The sequence below is a fragment of the Dendrobium catenatum genome, unplaced genomic scaffold (assembly GCF_001605985.2).
Source record: "Dendrobium catenatum unplaced genomic scaffold, ASM160598v2 fragScaff_scaffold_488, whole genome shotgun sequence".
Lineage (NCBI taxonomy): Eukaryota > Viridiplantae > Streptophyta > Magnoliopsida > Asparagales > Orchidaceae > Dendrobium > Dendrobium catenatum.
Window position 1 is genome coordinate 1,374,077 of NW_021318950.1, and position 21,048 is coordinate 1,395,124.

Genomic DNA, 21,048 nt, shown 5'->3' on the forward strand with positions numbered 1-21,048 from the left:
TCATTAAATTTCCTTTCATAAACATTCATATAATTTCATGCCCAAATGTCTTTTCATATGGCTCATATGCTCAACAGTTAATGCAAATAAATAAAGACATGAACTTGCAAAATTACTGAATTTAAAACATTAATTAATAAAAATATAAAGACATGAAATACATTTAGCAATAAGAAATTTGAAGCACTTATAAATTTAACTGGTTCTGAACACCTACCTCAAAGTTCTCAAAGTAGACTTCTACGACGTACGACGTCGTTCCAACACTTGTCGTTTCTCCTTAACGTTCAAAGCCTAAAATAATTTTAAAAGAGACATGTCAAATCATTCCTTCATTTTTTCTTAATGATTTCCTACGACACTTAATAGATTTTTAATTAAATAGGTATTAATTTTCGGATTAATTAATTTGGAAAAATTATAAAAAATGATTTTTCCACTAAAAACCAAAACTTTTGTTTTAAAATCATTCCTAATACTCTTAGAAATCATTTTTGTATAGGCATTTTACAAAATAAAATTTTTAGGTCAAAAACCCTAATTTACAAATCTCTAAAATTTCCTCAAATTTCTTTATTTTTAACGTTAAAATATTCCTCTAAACATTTCTTAAAGATTTCGTGAAGAGATTTCGAAGAAATTCCAAAATCTTATAAAACCCTAGAAATTTCATTCTCAAATATCTAGAGATCTAGAAAATTTCGCTTGAAAATAATCATACCGGAGTGTTTCCCTCGTTGCCCTCTTCGATTCGACCTAAATTTCTCGCCGGAAGATCGCCGCCGAAGAAGCCTTCGCCGAAGCCCGCCGTCCGCCCTCTCAGTTCCGCTCCTCTCGTTCGACCGATCGCGTGAAAGAAATGAGGGAGGGGTTTCAGTTTAGCCTAATATGAGAAATTGGGTTTTCCAAAAGTCCAAAATGCCCTTGCTTAAAAATAGATTTGGCCTTTTATTTGATTAGGGGTAAAATAGTCATTATAGAACTTCGATTAATTTTGACTCCTAAAATAGGCTAAATTAGATAAGGGTTATATATATCAAAATAATCAGAATTTCGCGTAGGATTTTCTAAAATTATTTCCGTTACATTCCGTTAACGTTGAAAATTCCACTAAATTCTCGTCGCGGCGCTTTAAAAAGCGTGCAAAGCCTAAAATAGGATTTTCGGGTTTTACAGCGGCCTTCTCCTTCGCAAGCCCACGCGCATTCTCTTTGCCGTGCAAGTGGAGCCGACGGCCTTAGGCCTCTTCTCCTCCCACGCACCTAGGGCAGTCGCCCCTTTGCCTTGGTTGGCCGAGAACCGGCCAATACCCGGGGACCTAGAAGGGCCGCCGCCCCTATTCGCTTGCGCCGCCAGCTCCTCACCTTCGGCCATCTCATTGGCAAGCACATGCCAACGATTCCCTTGCTTCTTCTCCTTCTTGCCGCCGCCACTCTTGCTTCCACCACCACCGTTCCCCCTATTTGGAGGAGGTGGCCTAAGGCCACCCCCTCTAGCCATCCCAGAGCCTCTCTCTCTAAACCACTCTAGTGAGAGAAAGATTTTGGGACAAATGAAGAGCCTCAAATTAATCAATCTTTGGGAAATTGCCTCAGCATTTTCTGAGTTTTGATTGCACTTTTTTCTATTTTTTGTATGTCTGAGGTTTCTCAGCAGGATGTTGTGGGATGACTTCTCTTTAGAAGCCAAGCTTCCAGAATTTTTTTAGGCCTTTCTGCCCATCTTAGAACATGGAAAAGTGTATGAATATCTTGATAATGGTGAAGATAACTTATTACATAAACAAAATCTCATAAATGGCTTAAATTATGTAAATTAAAGATTTAATTAAATTTTTAACTAAACGTAAGCACATTTAGCTTTATTACACGATGTTTTACTGCCCATTCAAAATATCTATAGCAAGGATCTTCACTATTCATCATTTAGATATTTCATCACGATGGTGAATATTTTGTTTTGTTTTTTTTTTTTTGGTTCTCACTTTGTGCCTATAAATAAGCTTGTATATTTTATATATTGAATATAAGGAATGAAGATCAATTTCTTCCTTGTCTTTTCCCATGGTATCCAAGCATTGGTTTCCTAATCTCCTCTGTTCACTATCCATTCCATAGAGCGAGCTATTCCTTTTCTCTTAGATTCTTCGTCAAAACCCTTGAGCTCTCGATCCCCCATAGCCAATGCAAAGGCCATTCTCACTTGCTCACTCTATAGATTTCTTCACCTAACTTTTCTAGATTCTTCATCTTTCTTTAGGCCTAGATTGTGATCTATAGGTTGCTTGTCTCCTCATCGGACGACCTCTTCGATTATCGATCACCACTACTCTATTGTTTAGCCAAGAAACAGACAATCTCTTACATTGTCAACCACTATTGAATTAAGGCTTATTGATCCTGTATTACCTTTGGCCATTGCTATGGTTTCCCTTCTAGTCTTTTGTAGGCCACCTCATTTCTATCTCGTGATCTCTTGCCCTGTGAGAATCATGTATAAATTTTAGCATATGATTGCCACTACTTCGAATGGATCCAATTAGATCATTTGGAGCCAAGAAATGTCGAGACTTCTCAGAGGATGTCAAGTGTGGGGTTATTTCATGGGCAATGAACTTTTGATGTAGTTGGATCGTCGGAAGAATCAGACCTGTTTGAAGGATTTGATCCCAATCCAGTGAACAAGAAGAACTCAAGCTTCAAAGCTTCAAAATAGAGATAATATTCATCACATGATCCTTTCCTTTTACACATTTCATGTATATATAATGCTCAAATAGAGACAACCTAGAGTATCCTTGAAGATTCTAGAAGACTTGTAACAAACTCATAACAAACTAATTAACATACGCCTAAGGAACAATTTAGCTAAGATGATCTGCATCATTCTCCCCTTGCGTCAAAAGGGCTCGACTCCGTCGAGACGCATCGCCGGGAGAAGGATAAACGTAGAAATTATGATCAACCCTCCTGGGTCGAAGACTTTTTGTATCTTTGATGCATATCCATAAACTTATTCGTTAGTTGCATGAGTACCTTCGACCTTCCCTTAGTGGATACACGAGCTTCTTGTTGTTTTGTATCTGTTTGACCATCAACAAAAAACAACCTGTTTGTAAGCTGAGAAGTTAACCTGGGGATAATAACTTTGGTCTCATTGCCACCTTCTCCACTTAGAATGCTTATAGCAGCACCATAGGCAACTGCTTTATCATTATTGTATAAGCCAGCAATCATAATTAATTTGTTCTCTTCATTCTCCTCTGCCACATTCAAGACAAATTCAATATTTCTTGCCGGCATCACTGAAGTCCATAGGCTTGAGGACTCGCCTATCCTCCCATTTTTACACAATAGAAGACCGTTGAAGTCGATGATATTTGGATCGCCAAGAGGAATTTTTATATGATTAAGAAGGGATCGGACTTCATAAGTCCTCCCCACCTTATAAAGCATGTTTATGAGGTTGTTTAAGATGAAGGTATCAAGTCCAATAGCAGAATTTGGCTTTGCCATTTTGTCGAACATCTTGATTACATGGTCGATGCTGCAAAACTTACCTAAATGATTAATTATTAGCTTATGGGAAGCGTAAAATTTATCGATTGAGGAAAGTAGAGGATCATAAAGGCAATTGTCCAATAAGGTGATCTGGCCGAGATTGGACGAGATTCTGAATTTGTTGGCGGGGAGTCCGTCGGCGAGGAGGTTGTCATGTAGCTCAACCTCAGTGAAATTAGGAAGGTTAAAGAGGCCTCTCGGGAGGGAGCCATTAAGGTAGTCTTTACCCATTTGGATACGACTTAGAGATGAGCATCGGCCTAGAGATTTTGGGATCGGACCAAAGAGGAAATTCCCGAGAGCACTTAGAGTCTGTAGTTTGTTATCGAAGCACAGATCCGGCTGGTGATTGTCAGTGAGTTTGTTGGACGAAAGATGAAGGAGTTGGAGAAGGCCATTCTTGCCTAGCTGCCTCAGAATGCTACCTATAAAATTGTTTTTCCATAGCTGAAGCACTTCAAGCTCCGGGAGATCACCTATGAAGTCCGTGATAATGCCAATAACATCACGCTACTGTAAACCTAGAGGAATGGCTGCCATTTGGATTGGAGATGGTTTATTGTAACCAGCCTTCTCAACCTCCTTAAGAAGCTTAGTGTTGAGCTTACTCTCACTCCATTTGCGCATCATTAGACGGATACGAGACTCCTTGTAGAAGATGTTGCAATTTTCACGGAAGACGCTCCAATTTCTCTCTGTCAGGTCCTCAAGAGTCTTCTCAGTCCAATGCTTCGCCGGCTTTGTGACAACCATTTTGAGAGGTCGCGACGGCTCGTTGTCCTCGTTATGGCCATTGCCCCAAAACTGATGGGGTGTATGATTTCTTGAAGATTTCTTAAGCGGATCTGGAGCAGATTTGGGGCTGATCAGGATCAGGACCGCATATTCGATTGGGATCGAAAACTCTTCTTCTTGTTGTTGCATGCCTGACCCAATCCAGCAATGGATGACGTCTCCCAAGTGTGAGTATGAGGATCGAATCGAATGAAGGGAATGAACTTTAGGCTCCTCGCATGAGCTTGCATCTCCTCCTACGTGCTTGGAAGGAGACACTGGAGGCGGAGACGGTGATGATATTGCAGGTGATCCAGTTGGCATGAGCGAAGGTGCCGAAGTCGCACTAATTGAGAGCGGATTGATGTAACATGGAGGGTGGGATTGCTGGGTAAGCTCGAGGGCTGCATTTTGCTGGAGCATCGAAAATGCAGACGAATCATGAGGCGGAAGCTTGGTTGAGCTCGCTGGAGGTGTGCGGCGATTCATATCCGCGGGAGGCGGATGATGCTGGAACGGATACGAATCGCTGAAGACGGACTTGGGATGGTTACGAACTGTACGATCGGGCGGAGGATCTCGCCATCGCAGCAGAAGCTCAAGCGGCGAATACTCCGGTGGCGGATCGCGCCATCAGAGAGGGAGTTCGAGCGGAGGGTAGTTGTCAACCACAATCGGTTTATTTCGGAACCCTTTGCGATCGCGTGAAGCGGAGGAGAGGAGCGAGGGCGAAGACGAAGATGAATACCTCAGTATGGTTGTCGACAACATTCACATTCTCCTTATTGCCCGAAGGTTTTTGTCTATTCGATCCTGATAGAAGGCTATACGGCTTTCATCATTGTCGATATCTCCCCTTCGTTGGTGTCGATGGTCGTCGACCACTGTTCTTATTTTTCGACTTCGATCGCCATCGACAGCCGACCTTCTTCTGTAGTTCATTGATCTTCGCAAGCTCCAGACTCTGATACCAAACTGATGTAGTTGGATCGTCGGAAGATCAGACCTGCTTGAAGTATTTGATTCCAATCTAGGGAACAAGAAGAACTCAAGCTTCAAAGCTTCAAAATAGAGATAATATTCATCATATGATCCTTTCCTCTTACACATTTCATGTATATATAATGCTCAAATATAGACAACCTAGAGTTGTGGGCTCCGAAAATTCGGCCCCGACCTCCCCGCCTTTTCTTTTATTCGGCGAAGGAGTTTTAACGTAATAAGTTCCAGGGTAAATTTTGGAAGGCAGATGGGTTTGTAGATAAGACACCACCCAGAGATTTCGCCCTCATTTTGCGAGGACTTTATGATCTGAGTTCTGGTTTCCTATAGGCGCAAGCCCCTATAATTAATTACCCCTCCCGATCACGAGAGAGAACTTTCGATTAAGGCTAGTCGTCAATCAGATACGTAGAGAATACGTGTTATCTGGCATATAGTAGCAGCAATACATATGGATTTTGAAATATTTGGAAGTTTGGATGTTTGGGTTGAAATGGTTTGATATTTAAAATTAGAAATTAGACAGAGCGAGTTTCGACTAGGCATTTGACTCTTTGCGAGCTGAAGTATATTTTAATTTGTCCACCTCGGCAAACTGTTGCGGAGGGTGGATGGATTTTGCTTTAAGTGATTGATGGGCTGAATTTCAAATTTAAATATTTTTGTGATTTTGGGATTTTTGTGGAGTTTTGGATTTTTATGGGTATTTTGGGTGGAGCTTTGGAATATTTGAAATGGACTGTGGATATTTGGGAGACATTTGAAAATATTTGAAAACCCCTCCGGTTGAGATCTCCATTCAACACGGCCATCATCGGGGTGTTTGGGGTTATTTCCATTTGATTGAACCTTGTCGACTCTATCAACTTTCGACAGAGGATCGGGTTTCGTAGGCTTTATGTCTTTGAGAGCGAGTTCTCTTGACTTTAGGCTTTGAAGGCATAATATGAATGTATTAAAACAAATATTCTAGTCGCCACAGCCATATATTTGTTTGTTGGTTCGAATCCTGTCGACTTCTATTGACCCGTATAGAAGGATCGATTTCAAACTTGAATTTGCTTGTCAGCCCGCGCAGCATCCCTAGATGTCACGTGTGTACCAATAACACGCTTGCCGGGCCTATGCGGGTTTGGGGGTATTTTATAATTAAACCCTGTCGACTCTTTTTTACCTGCTAAGGAAGATCGGGTTTAAAATTTGATAACCCGCGCAGCATCTCTAGACGTCACGTGTGTACCAATAACACGTTCGCCGGGCCCATGCGGATTGAAATTGTATTTTCCCCTTTAGTGTACCTATGTGTATACAAATTACGGTGCACATGTGAGGGTACTTTGAAAGTATTTGTAGATGCCTTCTGTCCTCTTGCATAGAAGTTGCAGATTCGGTGGCGTGGCGTAGCAGCTTCTGGATCAGTTGTTCGCTGCTTTGTACAGGTAGACCGCCGTGCATTATTTGTTGCTTTCTGCAGGTGGATCGTAGTGCACTAACGAATTTCCTGCTTTGGGTTGTAGAAGCTCGTAGGAACTTGTAGTATTTATGCATTCTGCTGTGGTTTTGGTCTTTACAATACAATCACTACTGTTGGAGGCAGATGTATTCATTCTTACATTGAAGTTGACTACTTGATACTGCATTTACTGTAGTCTTTATGCATCTACCCATGGGTGGATGTTGTACATACATTTGTATTTGTAGAGGACTCATATGTATTGCAGATCTTATTATCCTTGCTTATAGAGGGCTAGTGCATTTGACTGATGTTGGACAATTGTTGACCATGGAGATGTTATAGTGTTTTCATCACAAAAATTGGTAGGTAACTTGAATGTGCTGCGGACATGATGTCTCTTTCACCATTCTTCATGTACTTGATTGTAGACATGTCTTCTATACTCATTTGTGGACAGGTTGTATTGTCTTACACTATTTATATCTCTTCGTTAGTGCCCCTTGGTGGACATAGAAAAGATTACTACAATCTTCTTACATGCACTTATCAATTTCATTGCTTGCAAGCTTGGGTACATTTGATTGCATGAGTCTCCATCATCATTTGTGAGTGAATGATACTAGAGATCATACGAGCTTCATTGCCTTTGAACACAGCTTTTAGTCTATAATGGACTTACATGTGGATGGCAATTTCAGCATACTTTTTGCACCAATTGTTTGACATTGTGTTCAACACAAGTCTCCTATTCATATGAGTGGATGAGATCTTATGATTGATTCATGAGTCTCACATAATCATTTGTGAGAGAAATATCTCACACATGCATTACAACTTTCATTAAAGTGTAATTTTAGATTACACATTCTTATGGCATTTGAGTTATTGTTGATTCAAGTTCTCTTGTAGTTGTTCAAAACTACAATCTCAAATCAAAATTCTTATTTTGCTTGAGTCCAAATCAAATCCGCAATTTCGTGTTTGTGTTCAAGTATTGTTCAAGCTCTTGTCCACAATTGATCCAAGTTTGACTTCAGTTTAATGCATATTATTATTATTATTACTTGAGCTCAATCGCTCATTAGATCACTTAAATTTTGTTCAAGAGTCCAAGTACAAGTCATCCGTCATTCTTCTGAGTTTAAAGAGGAGCTTGAGTTCAAGTGGTTCTTGTAGTTGTCCCAAACTACAATCTCAAGCCAAAGTTCTTTGTATTTGTGTTCAACCAAGTTCTCATTCCTTACAACATCACTTGATTAAGTTTTAATTTTGTCTTAAATTATGCCCACTTTAAGTTTATTGATGTCCAAATACAAGTCTGAGTCCTCTGCTTCAGTCCAACTTCACGGCAAGGGAGCTCGTGTTGTTGCTTTCGATCAAAATGGCGTACCTCCCGATCCGACAGAACAGGGACGTCGTCGAGAGAGGTGGAGGTCAGTCTCTCTCTCTCTCTCTCTCTCTCTCTCTCTCTCTCTCTCTCTCTCTCTCGGTATCGAGAGGATTGGGAGGCCGACGATGGAGTGGAGTCGGGTGAGGCTAGGGAATCGACGGGATCTTTGCGGCTTGGAGGGAGATGAGGTCGGAGAAGCTTGGTTTGGATCAAGCAGAAAGTCGTGGGAGAGAGCAGTCGGAGAGGGAAACGGGGTCTGCGGGGTAGCGAATGGGAGAGAGCAGCATCCGAAGGTCTCATTTGCTTAGGTATTTAACGACGCTCACGGGAGCGAGATTGAGGCGCTGTAGGATCGCAAAATTCCTGGGAAGCGATCGCGAACGGCGCCGAATCAGCGTAACCTCGGCAGGATTCGTGGACCCGATGGTCTTGAGGTATTTATGCAAGATTTACGGTGTCTTTCCCTTTTTTTTGTTCTTTGCACAGAGGTTAACAAGAGTATCCTAGAAGATTCTAGAAGACTTGTAACAAACTCATAACAAACTAATTAACATATGCCTAAGGAACAATTTAGCTTAGATGCTCTGCATTAACTTTCACCAACCAAACTTCTAAATAAATATGTAGAAAACCTTTTTAAATGGGTTGCAAAAATTATCAAAATTATTAACAAATTATAGTTATAATATGACAAAGGCCATATGAATTTTTCTTGTCACTCGACTCTTTACAATTGGATGTTACATCTTTATTAACTATCACACTATTTACAATTTCCATCAAGTACCTGAACAAACAATTTACACTTTTTTGAACAAACTATTTATACTTTTTTGGTTAAGTTCATCCTATTTGGAAGCAGCTTTACCTAGCTTTGATTTAAGATGATATTTAGGCTATTCTTTATCAACGTGAATAGCGTTATCTGATTCAGTTATTGATGGTTCTTTTTGATGACTTTGAACTAGGCTATTCTTTAGCACTATGAATATCATTGTCTCATTCAGTTCCGGATGGTTCTTTATGATGAATTGAACTAATTTGTGTTTTCTTGATCAATCACAATCTCCTTCTCACCTATGATACTACCATAATTAAACTTTTTTTTGGAGGAAAAATGACAGGTGTGCCAAACGTTTACCTTACTGACTCTTCTATTGTTGCTTTTGTTCATAATACTCTGTTCCTATTTATGGATCTGGCTTTGGGCCTCATGTGTGCCGATATTGCGAGAACATTGGTCCCATTTTTTGAGTCATTAAAATTTGTCGCTATCTAATAATGAATGTTCCAAGGCACCTCTTATGCAATTTCTTGGCCTCTTTTCTAGGCTTTTTCCCAAGTTTAGCACTTAATCTTTCTTCAAGACCTTTTCTATTACAGATGCCTCCACCACTAACATCTTGTATGTCACTAATAGATGTATATTGTGTTCATGTTGTATTGTGTTCGTATCCTCGCGTATGTATAGGTGCATCATATGCTGTGAGTAATCTTTTATGCAACTACATATGCAATTGTTACCAACTGAACATGGAGAAGAAACTAGAAAATCTAATTTAAGCATGTAAAAAATGAACTACTTAGAATGGATTAAGAATCCCTCACTTGAAGTAGCCATGAAGTTCTGAGGTCGATTACTCTCTTCAAAGCCTATTTGGTATCTTGGAAATCCTTTTTCTTAATATCAACAAGGCTCAACCTCCCATGACATGCTTCTTATCTTAATCACTCAATTGAATAGTAGCCCTTACACATTGGGGTAACAAGTCTTAGAGTGACGGGTTGATCGATGATCCTCTTAGCATTGTCCACCACACTAATTCTTGGCAACAATTTTTGGAGTCCTAGACATTTGTCAGTACCCAATGAGCTCTCTCTCTAATGTTTGTAAGTAGTCTTTAATTCGAGTGACAAAAAGAGGAGGGTCACTAATGATTCTCTTGTAACTATCAAAATGATTGACACAACTTAAATAAATTGTAGACTTATAGCTCTAGTTGACTTGAGCCGTCCTACCTCTCGTAGGCTAACTAGTTGCCTAATAAAAAAGTTCAACAAGAAGTCTCAAATGGGTTCATATCCACTAGTAAAAAATTTCAAGTATTAGAATGGATTTCAATTCACTAGGTTACTTATCTTACTTGGTTAGCTCAATGCCCTACTCAACCTGCCTTTCATTAGGTCAGGCCTTATAACTAAGCTGACCTGATTAGTTTCTTGCCTAGCCAACCTTTTACCTAAATCTATCTAGGTTATATCTGTCACGATCCGGCCGGTTAGCTCGCAAGTGCGAGGCAGGAACGAAAGACGAACAGTAGGAATTAATGAAAACCTTCACATTACTCAATTAACATATCTCCAAACATGTACCAAACATAATGAAAGAGTCACTAATGAATCTTCAAGTAAAAAAAAAAAACTTTTCATTTCTTCCAATCAAAACACCAACATAAGGATTCAACATTAAGTTTACAAAATGCAAAAAGGGTGTAAAAAAAATCATTTTCTTACTTTTCATCTCTAATCCTTCTATTCAAAACATCAAAATAACAAAACAAAATTTGCCGCCCGTCGTCTCCATTCGATGGTACGTGAGGGGAGGTCTATCCGCCATCTATCCTTTACTAGATTCTCCTGAAAAGTATCCCACAACATGGGTGAGTCACAACTCAATAGGTGCAAATGGAATTCAATTAAATTTAGAGTCAAGAGAAGAAAACTATAACATGTTTTGGTATTTTAACAAAAGAATCATCAACATATAACAACTCTTATTTTAAGGAGATGTATGCCTTCACCTCAACCTTCAAGTTCTTATTCCTTTCATAACATTTTCATTCTTCCTTTTAAAACATTATGCCTCAAATGATCTTCTCAAATGCATATAACATGAATATGAAATGTTCATAATAACTTAATATGTAAATATAACACCCGTCTCAGAAGTATTACTTGTACTGACCAGGTACATGAAATTGGTCATTCATTTACCATTGGTTCATAAGAACCATCCTTTACCATGGCTCATAAGAGCCTCCTTTACCAGTGCTCAAAGAGCTCCTTTACCATGTGATACTTCCGCGTCAACATGCACATACACTTAATACTTATATAATCATAAGGGATGCTTTATGTAAATTATTCATAAACTATTCAAGTGTATGTTTCCATAGGGATATGCATGCTTGTTATGCTCATGTATTCATTTGCATGTAAAGAGAAAAACATGTGTAGTACAAGTAAAGAAAATTGCATGGGATTCATTCATAAGTTGTACAATTGCATAAAAGAAACCTTTACATTTGCATCAAGTGTCCATGAACCTATACAAGGGAACATGAGTCATAAGAATATCATAATGAGCATAAATGAAATTGCCATTTCTATGTATTTGCATGAAAGAAGAGTTTTTTAAATTTAGAAGAAATCCATTCCACCTACCTCAACTCGTGTACCTCTTTCGCTTGCCCGGTCAAATCCTTTCCTTCCACACGGTTTATATCTAGAAGAGACATACAAAAATGCATAAGTAATCTAGTCCCTACACAATTTCTTAAATCCTTAATCTAAGGTAAAAAAGAGTTCTTACTAATGTCTTGTCTATGTTTCAATTCAAACCCTCCTCACTATTTCATGATATCTCTCCTTCACATTCTCTCTCAATTAAGGTTTAGTCCAAATTCTTAGGTTTTAAGCATGCAACACCTCTCCCTACACTCAAAACATAAATAAAATATATTCAATTTTTGGACTATATTAAATAAAAAATTAGAAAATCTTGTATTTCAAGTAAAAAACATAAATTAGTCTCTAAAATCCTCCCAAAAATCAATAAAAATCATAGGGATAAAAAATTTCTTAATTAGGGAAAAAACCTAAATTTCAAAACTCAAAACTTTCATCATTCTTACAATATTCTTCTATTAGAAGCTTTCCTATGGCATTAGGAATTATTCTTAAGAAGGCATCTTCAAAGAAAAATCCATTTTGAGTGAAACCCTAATTTCTAAAATTCATTTTTTTTAAGAAAATAACCTACATTTAGGTTCAAAAACATCCTCTTACCTTTCCCTAAACTTTCCTCAAAGGAATCTTAAAGAAAATTCAAGTTTTTCCAAAACCCAAGCTTTCATTCCTTAGAGAAAACTCAAGGAAAGAAGGAGAAAACTCAAGAAAACATCTCACCTTAGCCTTTCCTTTTATTTACCTACATTTTCCTCCACGATCGGCCGCCGGAAACCCGAAGTCCGATGCTCCCGTCGCTGCTCCTACCCGCGCCCTTTCTCCCTTCTCCGTTCGGTTCGGTCGCAAGAAGCAAATGGGGACCGAAATATTTCGGTCCCCTAATAAGGGTGGGATTCTCATATAGCAAGCACAATGACCTCAAAGCCCTCAATTAAACATCCTCTCTATTCAAAAGGCATCAAGGGTAAAGTTGTCATTTAGAACTTTCTGGAAATTTTAACTCCCGAAATACTCAAAATCCGATATGGGTTCTATACATCAAAACGATCAGAATTTTGCGCTCTATTTTATAAAATTTATTGCGTCGAATTCCGACAACTTCGAATTTTTCACTTAAAACTCGTCGCGGCGCTTTGAAAAGCATGCGAGGTCTAAAATGACATTTTGCGGGTTTTACAATATCTTCTTAAATAAGGAAACGCCTTGAACAACATTATTTAGGCCGACCAACCCCAAAATGGGTCTAGCGAGGTTGCTAACTAATCATCCCACTCAACCTATCGCCCTAAATCTACTATTTTAATGCTATATTTGACCGACTTACTTGGTTGGTTGGTCCATACTTGTTGAACCACATGAAAAATTTGAAGTTTGAAAATTTAGGCAGTTATTGTTTTCTCCTTTTATTTCATGATTTTTTTTTATCATTGTTTGCATTTGGGATTGAATTTTGTCAAATTTAGTACAATCGGGATTTTTGACTATGATATGATTTTCATTTAAGCGTGTATGATTTTCAAGCTTCTAAATTTCTATGTATTATTGCTAGTAGATACGTATTAATTTTTTGTTGTCTTGGCTTTTATATGTTTTATAGTCTTCATCTAATGGAACAAATGGAACAAATAGTTGTGTAAATTATGGTTTGGTGAATTTTAAAGTTTTTGTGCTTGTGTGATTTTGTGTTTGTCATCATAGATTTGCATTAGGCAATTCTAGACACTAAGATGACCCATTTTATTTTCCAAATATGCATAAATTCATATAGAGTTTAAGTAAGAAAAGTTCGTGTTGCTTGTTCTTTTATTTTACCACATAGAAGAAAATAATATAATAAAGCTTTACTTTGATTTTGTAACATATCAGTTTTCTTTGATGGAATGCCATATTTAACTTGCATTTGGTTTGAGTTGATGTGTGAGTACGTCTTGATTATGTTAGTGGTCCCTTTTATAAATAGTAATGATACATGCCATTAGTGCAAAATGGCATATGTCATGGCAAGGCTAACTTCGTGCCATTTGTTTTGTTTGAAAATGATGCGCCCTATTTGCACTATCATGGACAATAGTGCATAACACAAAGCCCCTATAATATTGAAAATGATGCGTCCTATTTGTGCTATCATGGGCAATAACACAGCATAAAGCATCAATAACTGCGCCATTTTAATTTTTATAAATTAGAGTCTAGACTAAATATTTGTTTTATTTATTCTATGGTAACTAGTTTTTATTTTATCCAACTTAAAATTTGTTAGAATAGTTAAGTCATCAAGTGGTCCTAAAGGCTAAAGTTCTCACATGTTTGTCTCTCGGGTCATCCTTCTCTTGGCTTCTTTTTGCTTCCACTCAAGAATGTTGTATGCCTTGCATCTTTATCTCTTTCTCTCAAATCATCTTTGGTTCTCTTGTCTCCATCACTGAACGCCACAAGTCGAGAGCGAAACCACTGTCGCCCATCTTTTTGCTCTCATTGAAGCCAAACACTCAAACCTTCTTGATTGACAAAGGTCTGAATGCACTTGTTGAAGCCAAACACTCAAAGCATCCTTGATGAAGGAGAAGGGCTTGACAAAGGTAGATATCTAGGCATTTCATATTGCTTGAGCTTTGCATTTTTAGTTGCATGGTTTTCTTTTTTGATGTCTTTATAAATTCTTGGATCATTGCTCTTTGTTATCCTATCAACTGTTTTGCACATTTTGCCGATATTTTATATTTTGTTTTGTAGCCTTTTTTTTCCTTTTGAATCCTTTTTGTTGAATCTTTTTTGGTGTTTGATTTTTTTGATAGCAAAGAGCATATGATATTTATTGATTTAGAAAAAGCATATGATAAAGTTCCAAGAGAAGTGCTATGGAGAGTTCTTGAAAAGAAAGGAGTCAATAATGCTTTTATTCAAATCATTAAAGATATGTATGCAGGAGCTATTACTTGTGTTCAAACACAAGGTGGATTGACCAAGTATTTCCCTATTTCGGTTGGGTTACATCAAGGATCAGCCTTAAGCCCATATCTTTTTGCTTTAGTCATGGATGTTCCCACTAGACATTTGCAAGAGGATGTACCTTGGTGTATGCTTTTTGCTGATGATATTCTTCTTGTTGATAAGACTAGAGAGGGAGTTGAAGGTAAACTTGAATTATGGAGGTCAATCTTAGAGTCTAAAGGTTTTCGCTTGAGTAGATCTAAAACGGAATATATGGAGTGTAATTTTAGTAGTAATAGACCTAGTGAGGGGATTGTGACTTTGGGCAATCAAGTTATTAATAAGAGTACACGTTTTAGATATCTTGGATCTATTGTTCAGAGTGATGGTGAAATAGATGGGGATATTATCAGTAGAATTCAAGTTGGATGGTTGAAGTGGAGGAATGCATCGGGCTTGTTATGTGATAGAAATGTACCCCTCAAACTTAAGGGAAAATTCTATAAGATGGTAGTGAGGCCTGCAATGCTTTATGGTGCCGAATGTTGGCCTTTAAAAGAGAAGCATAATACTAAGTTAAGTGTGACAGAGATGAGGATGCTCAGGTGGATGAGTGGCTTTACCCTTAGAGATAGGATACGAAATGAGCATATACGTGAAAAGGTTGGAGTAGCTTCAGTAGAAGATAAGATTAGAGAAAGTCGCCTTAGATGGTTTGGTCACATAAAACGGCGGTCTTGCGATGACCCGGTTAGGAGAGTAGAGGTATTAGATTTGAATTATGTTAAGAAAGGTAGGGGTAGACCTAAAAAGACTTGGTTAGAAAATATTAGGAATGACCTTTCTTTTTTAGATTTAAACGAGAATTTGACTTTTAATAGGACACAATGGAGAAAAAGGATTCATGTAGCCGACCCCACGTAGTGGGATAAAGGCTTGATGTTGTTGTTGTTGTTGTTGATTTTTTTGCTATAAAAAATTTTCTACTGTATACATTTTAGCATCAGTTACCTCTAATACTATTAGGTACTCAAAAGAATGTCGGATTTAGTTGTATTTGTATTTCATAATTTTTAAATATTTAATGCATTGTTTAAAATAGTGTGTATCATGCCATAGGCTATGCGCTGTCTCCACCAAAACTGTTCTGTTATCGTGCGTTATTCGATATTGACAAGTATGATAGTAATCATGATTAACTTGAATCTTGGCATTCAATTGGATTTCTCCTTTACTTTTCCAGTTTAGGGAACAACTTAAATTTATCGAAATCCTGATATGCAAAAATGTGGTTTTAGAAGTAAATTTTATGTGGATTTTCCTGCTTTGTAATATTTCAGGTTCAGCACTTAAAAACAGCATTAATAAAGTTGGACAAAAATTATGCTGCTCAAGAAGAAAAGGAGACGTGTATGTACATTGCACCTAACAAGTAATTTGCATCCTCCTTAGGATATGATATTGATATATTATCAAGAACTTTTGGTGCCTGGACAGCCTTAAGCTTCTATTTCTCTATGTGTAGAGCAATTCCTTGTGATTTGTAGATGATTTAGTAAAAAAATGTCTTGCGGGTTGGAAGTTTATGAATGCTTACTAATTTGGGCTATTTATGTTTATATGATGAAGAAATATCTTTTAATAATTTATAATTTCTTTATCGAACTAAGCATAATTATTATAATTATTCCTTTCCAAACTATAAAATATGATAATATCTATCTTCACCATAGCATAATGTGTTACCATTCTCATCTATTACGAATGAAAATCTATGATATACAGACACGGATATAGTTACACAGACACAACTTGACTCGGACACAAGACAGATCAATTAATGAAAATATAGGACACAAAAACATGTTGGATGTCATATTATAATTTTTATATCTTAATTATAGTGTAGAATTTGAATAAATAGAATATTAAGAATAATTGAAAAATAATAAGTCATTTAATTAGAATATATGCTTAAAATGATTAATATTAGGAGGTCGAGAGTTGGGCATGGATGTTGTGTCAGGTATCAAGAGGGGAGATGATAATGTTGTCGAAAGTTGAATATTGATGTTGTGCAATGGGCATCGATCATCCACGTGGATACAATGACCCTCGATGTCGAGATGATGTCAGTTGTCAATATTGAGATGACAGTGGAAAAAGATGAAGCGTCAAGACGGCATGGGGGCGTGATTGTGGGTGTAAAAATTACTAACGTCGAGCATCAATGTCAAAACAATATCAAGCTTCAATGTTGAGATGATTTTAAAACATTGATGCTGTGATGATATTAGAGAGATGACTTCATGCGTTGTTGTGAAACTTTAGTCGGAACTTGCTAGAGAGAAATGAAATGGGAATGTTCGGGGAATGAGATATTGAGTACGAAAGATTGATTTAGAACTATAGAGAGCAAATAAGAAAATTAGTTTTTATTTTTTTACTAAATAAAAATTTGAAGCACAAGAAATAATATTTAAAAAAATTCACAAAATATTAAAGTCACGTGTGTCGGACACACTTGTCCAGTTTATTTTAATATTTTTTTAATGATTGGACATGTCTTCGGCATGTATGACACGTATTGGATGCGTGTCGAACACGTCATATTCGATATGTGTCAGACATTGCATACTTCTTTGTAGAGATGATGGGGACATCAGTTGGAAAGTCTACCGTCGACGTGGCCGTAGATCTATGGCCACGATTTACCCGATGTATTTCTGATTTTAGTATTGTCATTTTATTTTGATGTATTTTATTTATGCATTTTCCCTTTTTACCCTGGCTTGAGGGATTGAGTCATGTAGCCCTTAAGGGTATTTGAGTCCTTTTACTTTATGTCATTGTATTAAGCTATTTATAGCCTTCATCTTGTATTTTTGATGGTTAATGAATGAATAATATTAAGAAATTTTCCTGCATTTGTCTTCTTGAAGCTTTTGTGAGAGCTTGAGAGAGAGTTGTGATGTTTGGTGGAGCCTAGGAGAGGCCACCCGTCGTACCCAACAGTCACCTCCGGTGGCTCTTGGTTTATCTCCCTTCTTTCTTTTCGTTTCCCCCAATATCCACCTCCAGCCATTCCCCACCACCAACCTCCACCTCCTAATCGCACCCGCCCAAGCTCAACCTCACCATATCCTCAAAACCCCCACCTTCCCATCATAAATTCAAATCTCAGATTTTTTCCCTTCTCTTTCACTTAAAATCTGAGAATAATTTTTGGTATGGAGATCTAATATTATTTCTTCATCCCATCTAGTCTTTTCTTAACCCTAGCCTTGTCCTCCCTACCACTGCCATCTCTCTCCCTCTCCTTCTCTAGTTTGTTCTCTCTTTACATGATATTGATTCATGGTCGACTCGAAGGGTGATTTCGACTTTGCATCCGACGGCCAAGGCGTTGTGGATCTTCTCCCCTTCCCGTCGTCGGCGTGATTTCAATCCTTGGCGGATCCATAGAGATTTCTTCTTCCCGTAGTACTTGTTGAAAGGGACCAAAGAAAGGTGCGTGGTAATTCACAACGTCTCTCCGGAAAGGTGATCTTCTTCCTTGATTCATTTTCTTTCAAATTCTACTTACTTTTATGAGAGTTTGTTCACGCAAGAGATTGTGTCTACCAATCGCCATCCATTAATAATCGTAAGTTTGTTACTTATTGGCTCTTAGATCTAATTGTTATAGTTTGGTTATGTTGGAAACTACTACTTATGCAATGTTTTAATTTTCTTAAGTGTTTTGATTTGGTTTAGTCTCTTGTGTCGCTTGGCCTAAACGGGATTGACCATTTATGAGTTTTTCATTGTTGTTCTAATCACTATTAACGAAAATCTGAAATTGTTCTTAATTTATTTTGTGCAAGTTTCCGATCTTTGCATGTAGTCCTGCATCAAGAGAAGTATTGGCACATCATAGATGAAAATAAATCGATTGATTACCAAAAGTTGTGGGGAACTAAGTTACAACCACTGTGATTAATAAAAATTACCACCAAGAGGGAAATAAATGGCTTTTCTAAATTAGTTTGTTTATATTATTACCTCTTAAAACTTAAAGATATTTGTTTTTTATTAATTTTGGTTATGATGCAATTTTGGATTCCTTGCTTGAAATTGCTTCTTATAAGATTTTTTGTCAAGTTGAATGTTTTCTAAAATGAATTAGATAGGTTAGAAGAGAGATTTGTAAAGGAATATAACTCTATTGAATTCTTATCTTTGTATAAGCATATGTGCCTATATATAGGCAAGAAAGAAAAATATAATAAAAGTAGAATATCTTCAAGAAAGAGGAAATATAACAATAATAAACAGTGCAGATTCTTGTTATAAATAGTTAGCATATGATAATTTATATACGATTACATCTTCATTGAATTCTTGTTGTAAGTACAAGCATATTTGGGCTTATATATAGGCAACAAAGGAAAATACAATAAAAGGAGAATAATAAATAGTGCAGATTCTTTGTGGCGGTGTTTAGCGAGGTAAATGTGCAAGAATGCTTAAGATGTTTTAATAATTATATGAACTGTCCTAATGTAACTGCTCCTATGTGTAGAAACTATAAATTATAGACTTCATTTTTATTGGTTTTATGCCACCTTGGCTACTTTGGAATGAAATGTTTGCAATCATTGATTTAACAGTGAAGGAGGCTGTTTCCATATTGGGTGAATATTTAAAAGATGAGCCCTGGTTGAGACTCCTTTGCAGCCACTTGAAGTAAGATTTTTAACCCACAGCAGACAAACCTATTGAAGAATTTCACATTAACACTCTTATTTTAAAATGCTCGATTCCATTTTCTTACAGGTTGGATTTAAATGAGACCATGAAAGAATCACCAAGAATGGAAGATGACCTTCTTTTCCCCGAGAAATCTGTTGCGTCCTCTCATCCACATAAGGTTGGTTCTCTTGAGAACGTTGATATGTGCAAATTGTTTTTGTGCGGTGTAGTCCGATATTTATCATTTGATCTTCCAGGGAAAGGGTGGGACGGCATGGACTAGCAATGGAAAACAATCAAAAAAACTGAAAGCGGAAACTGATTCCCACAATATCAAAGACATGTTCCGCAGAATCTCCAGGAGAGCTCCCTGAGAGAAACCTGACCGGAAGAAAAATCAGGTGTTTCATATATGAGAAATTATTAAGTGCGGAGTCTGGACGTAGAGATACGTCCGGACATCCACTTAAAATTTGATACGTAGAGTGTACTTCGGTTGCATTTTTTTTTTTTTGTGCTTTAACTACACTTTAGTTGTTATTTGCTGCTCTTTTGTTGCGCTTTTTTTATTGTGCTTTAGTTGCGCTTTGACAGCTCTTTTATTGCACTTTTTTACTGCGTTTTAACTATGTTTTACCCACGCTTGACTTAAATTTCCGCGGACACGTTAAATATATAAAGTAAAAAATAAATTCAATTGAATATCCACATGTCTACTTCATGTGTCAACATTTTATTGGAGTCCGGACGTATATCTATGTCCGGACTCTGCACCTAATAATTTCTCTTCACATATTCACATCATCTCGCTTTAATTATTGCAGTAAAATTTGCTAATCTTTTTCTATTCTTTTGCAGGTTTGAACTGTTATGAGCTTCAGCTTAATCTGTAAGGCAACGTGGATTTATTCGTGTTAATCATAATCTAATGCGATATGAACAAGCTTCAATTGCAGCTTATCGTTTTGAAATTTTGATGCATTTTCTTTCAGTGATTTGTTTAGGATAATGCATTACGATCTTCTACACAGATCACATTTTATCTGTAAGCTATGGAAGTTCAGATGATTTGGTGGTTTAATTTTTGGGTTTATTGTTATTTTCTTGTCTTTGTGTAACTATATAATCTTCAAAAATCACGTGACATTAAAATTTGGATTATGGATGATAGAATCTCTTCTCAAGGCTCGAATTCTAAGATCATGTCGTTGAGCATTGGTTTGATAGAGATACGTTGTTTAGAAAAGAAGTGTTTTTGAATTATTGTAATTTATTCATATTTGTAGTTTTGGCTACTAATTAAAATTTTGTTTGGGGCAGTTTTTATATTTCTTTATAAAATAGTTTTTTAGTTAATTTTTAAAAAATTGTATTAAAAAGTTATTTTAGAAAGCAATAAGTTATTCCAAACGAAATTTAAGTGGCTTTCAATTTTGAAAAATTATTCTCTGTAATCATCGGATGACATTTGGAGGCAAATCAGAGCAAGTTATATCATTTTTTTATTGTTTACTGGTGATGTGTGCCATTATGTGTTGGGTGATATGATGCGTTTTGATTTGTTTTTAGATGGTTTGGTGATTGGACAAAATAATTTCTCTTGAATTTTAGTCTTATGAATGTGATGTGTGAATTTATCTTAACTGATTGTAGGCCCCCAAATTCTTTTATTTATGACGGTTACTTCAATCACTTATTTATAATTTATCAAGCACATGTGTTATGATTAAACA

General features: G+C 37.0%; 1 protein-coding gene across 3 annotated transcripts in view; it reads left to right on the plus strand.

Moving 5' to 3' along the window:
• Positions 1–20,592, plus strand: part of LOC110101373 (ribonuclease H2 subunit B) — a gene marked incomplete at its 5' end in the record, with an annotated part of 39,719 nt that extends 19,127 nt beyond the window's left edge. Inside the window, 5 exon segments of one of the 3 annotated variants that reach the window (XM_020829243.2) lie at positions 15,922–15,991; positions 19,234–19,309; positions 19,400–19,493; positions 19,573–19,716; positions 20,174–20,592. In XM_020829243.2, coding sequence (XP_020684902.1) covers positions 15,922–15,991; positions 19,234–19,309; positions 19,400–19,493; positions 19,573–19,689 — 357 coding nt within the window. 3 annotated transcript variants of the gene reach the window in all.
• Positions 20,593–21,048: the final 456 nt, after the last annotated feature.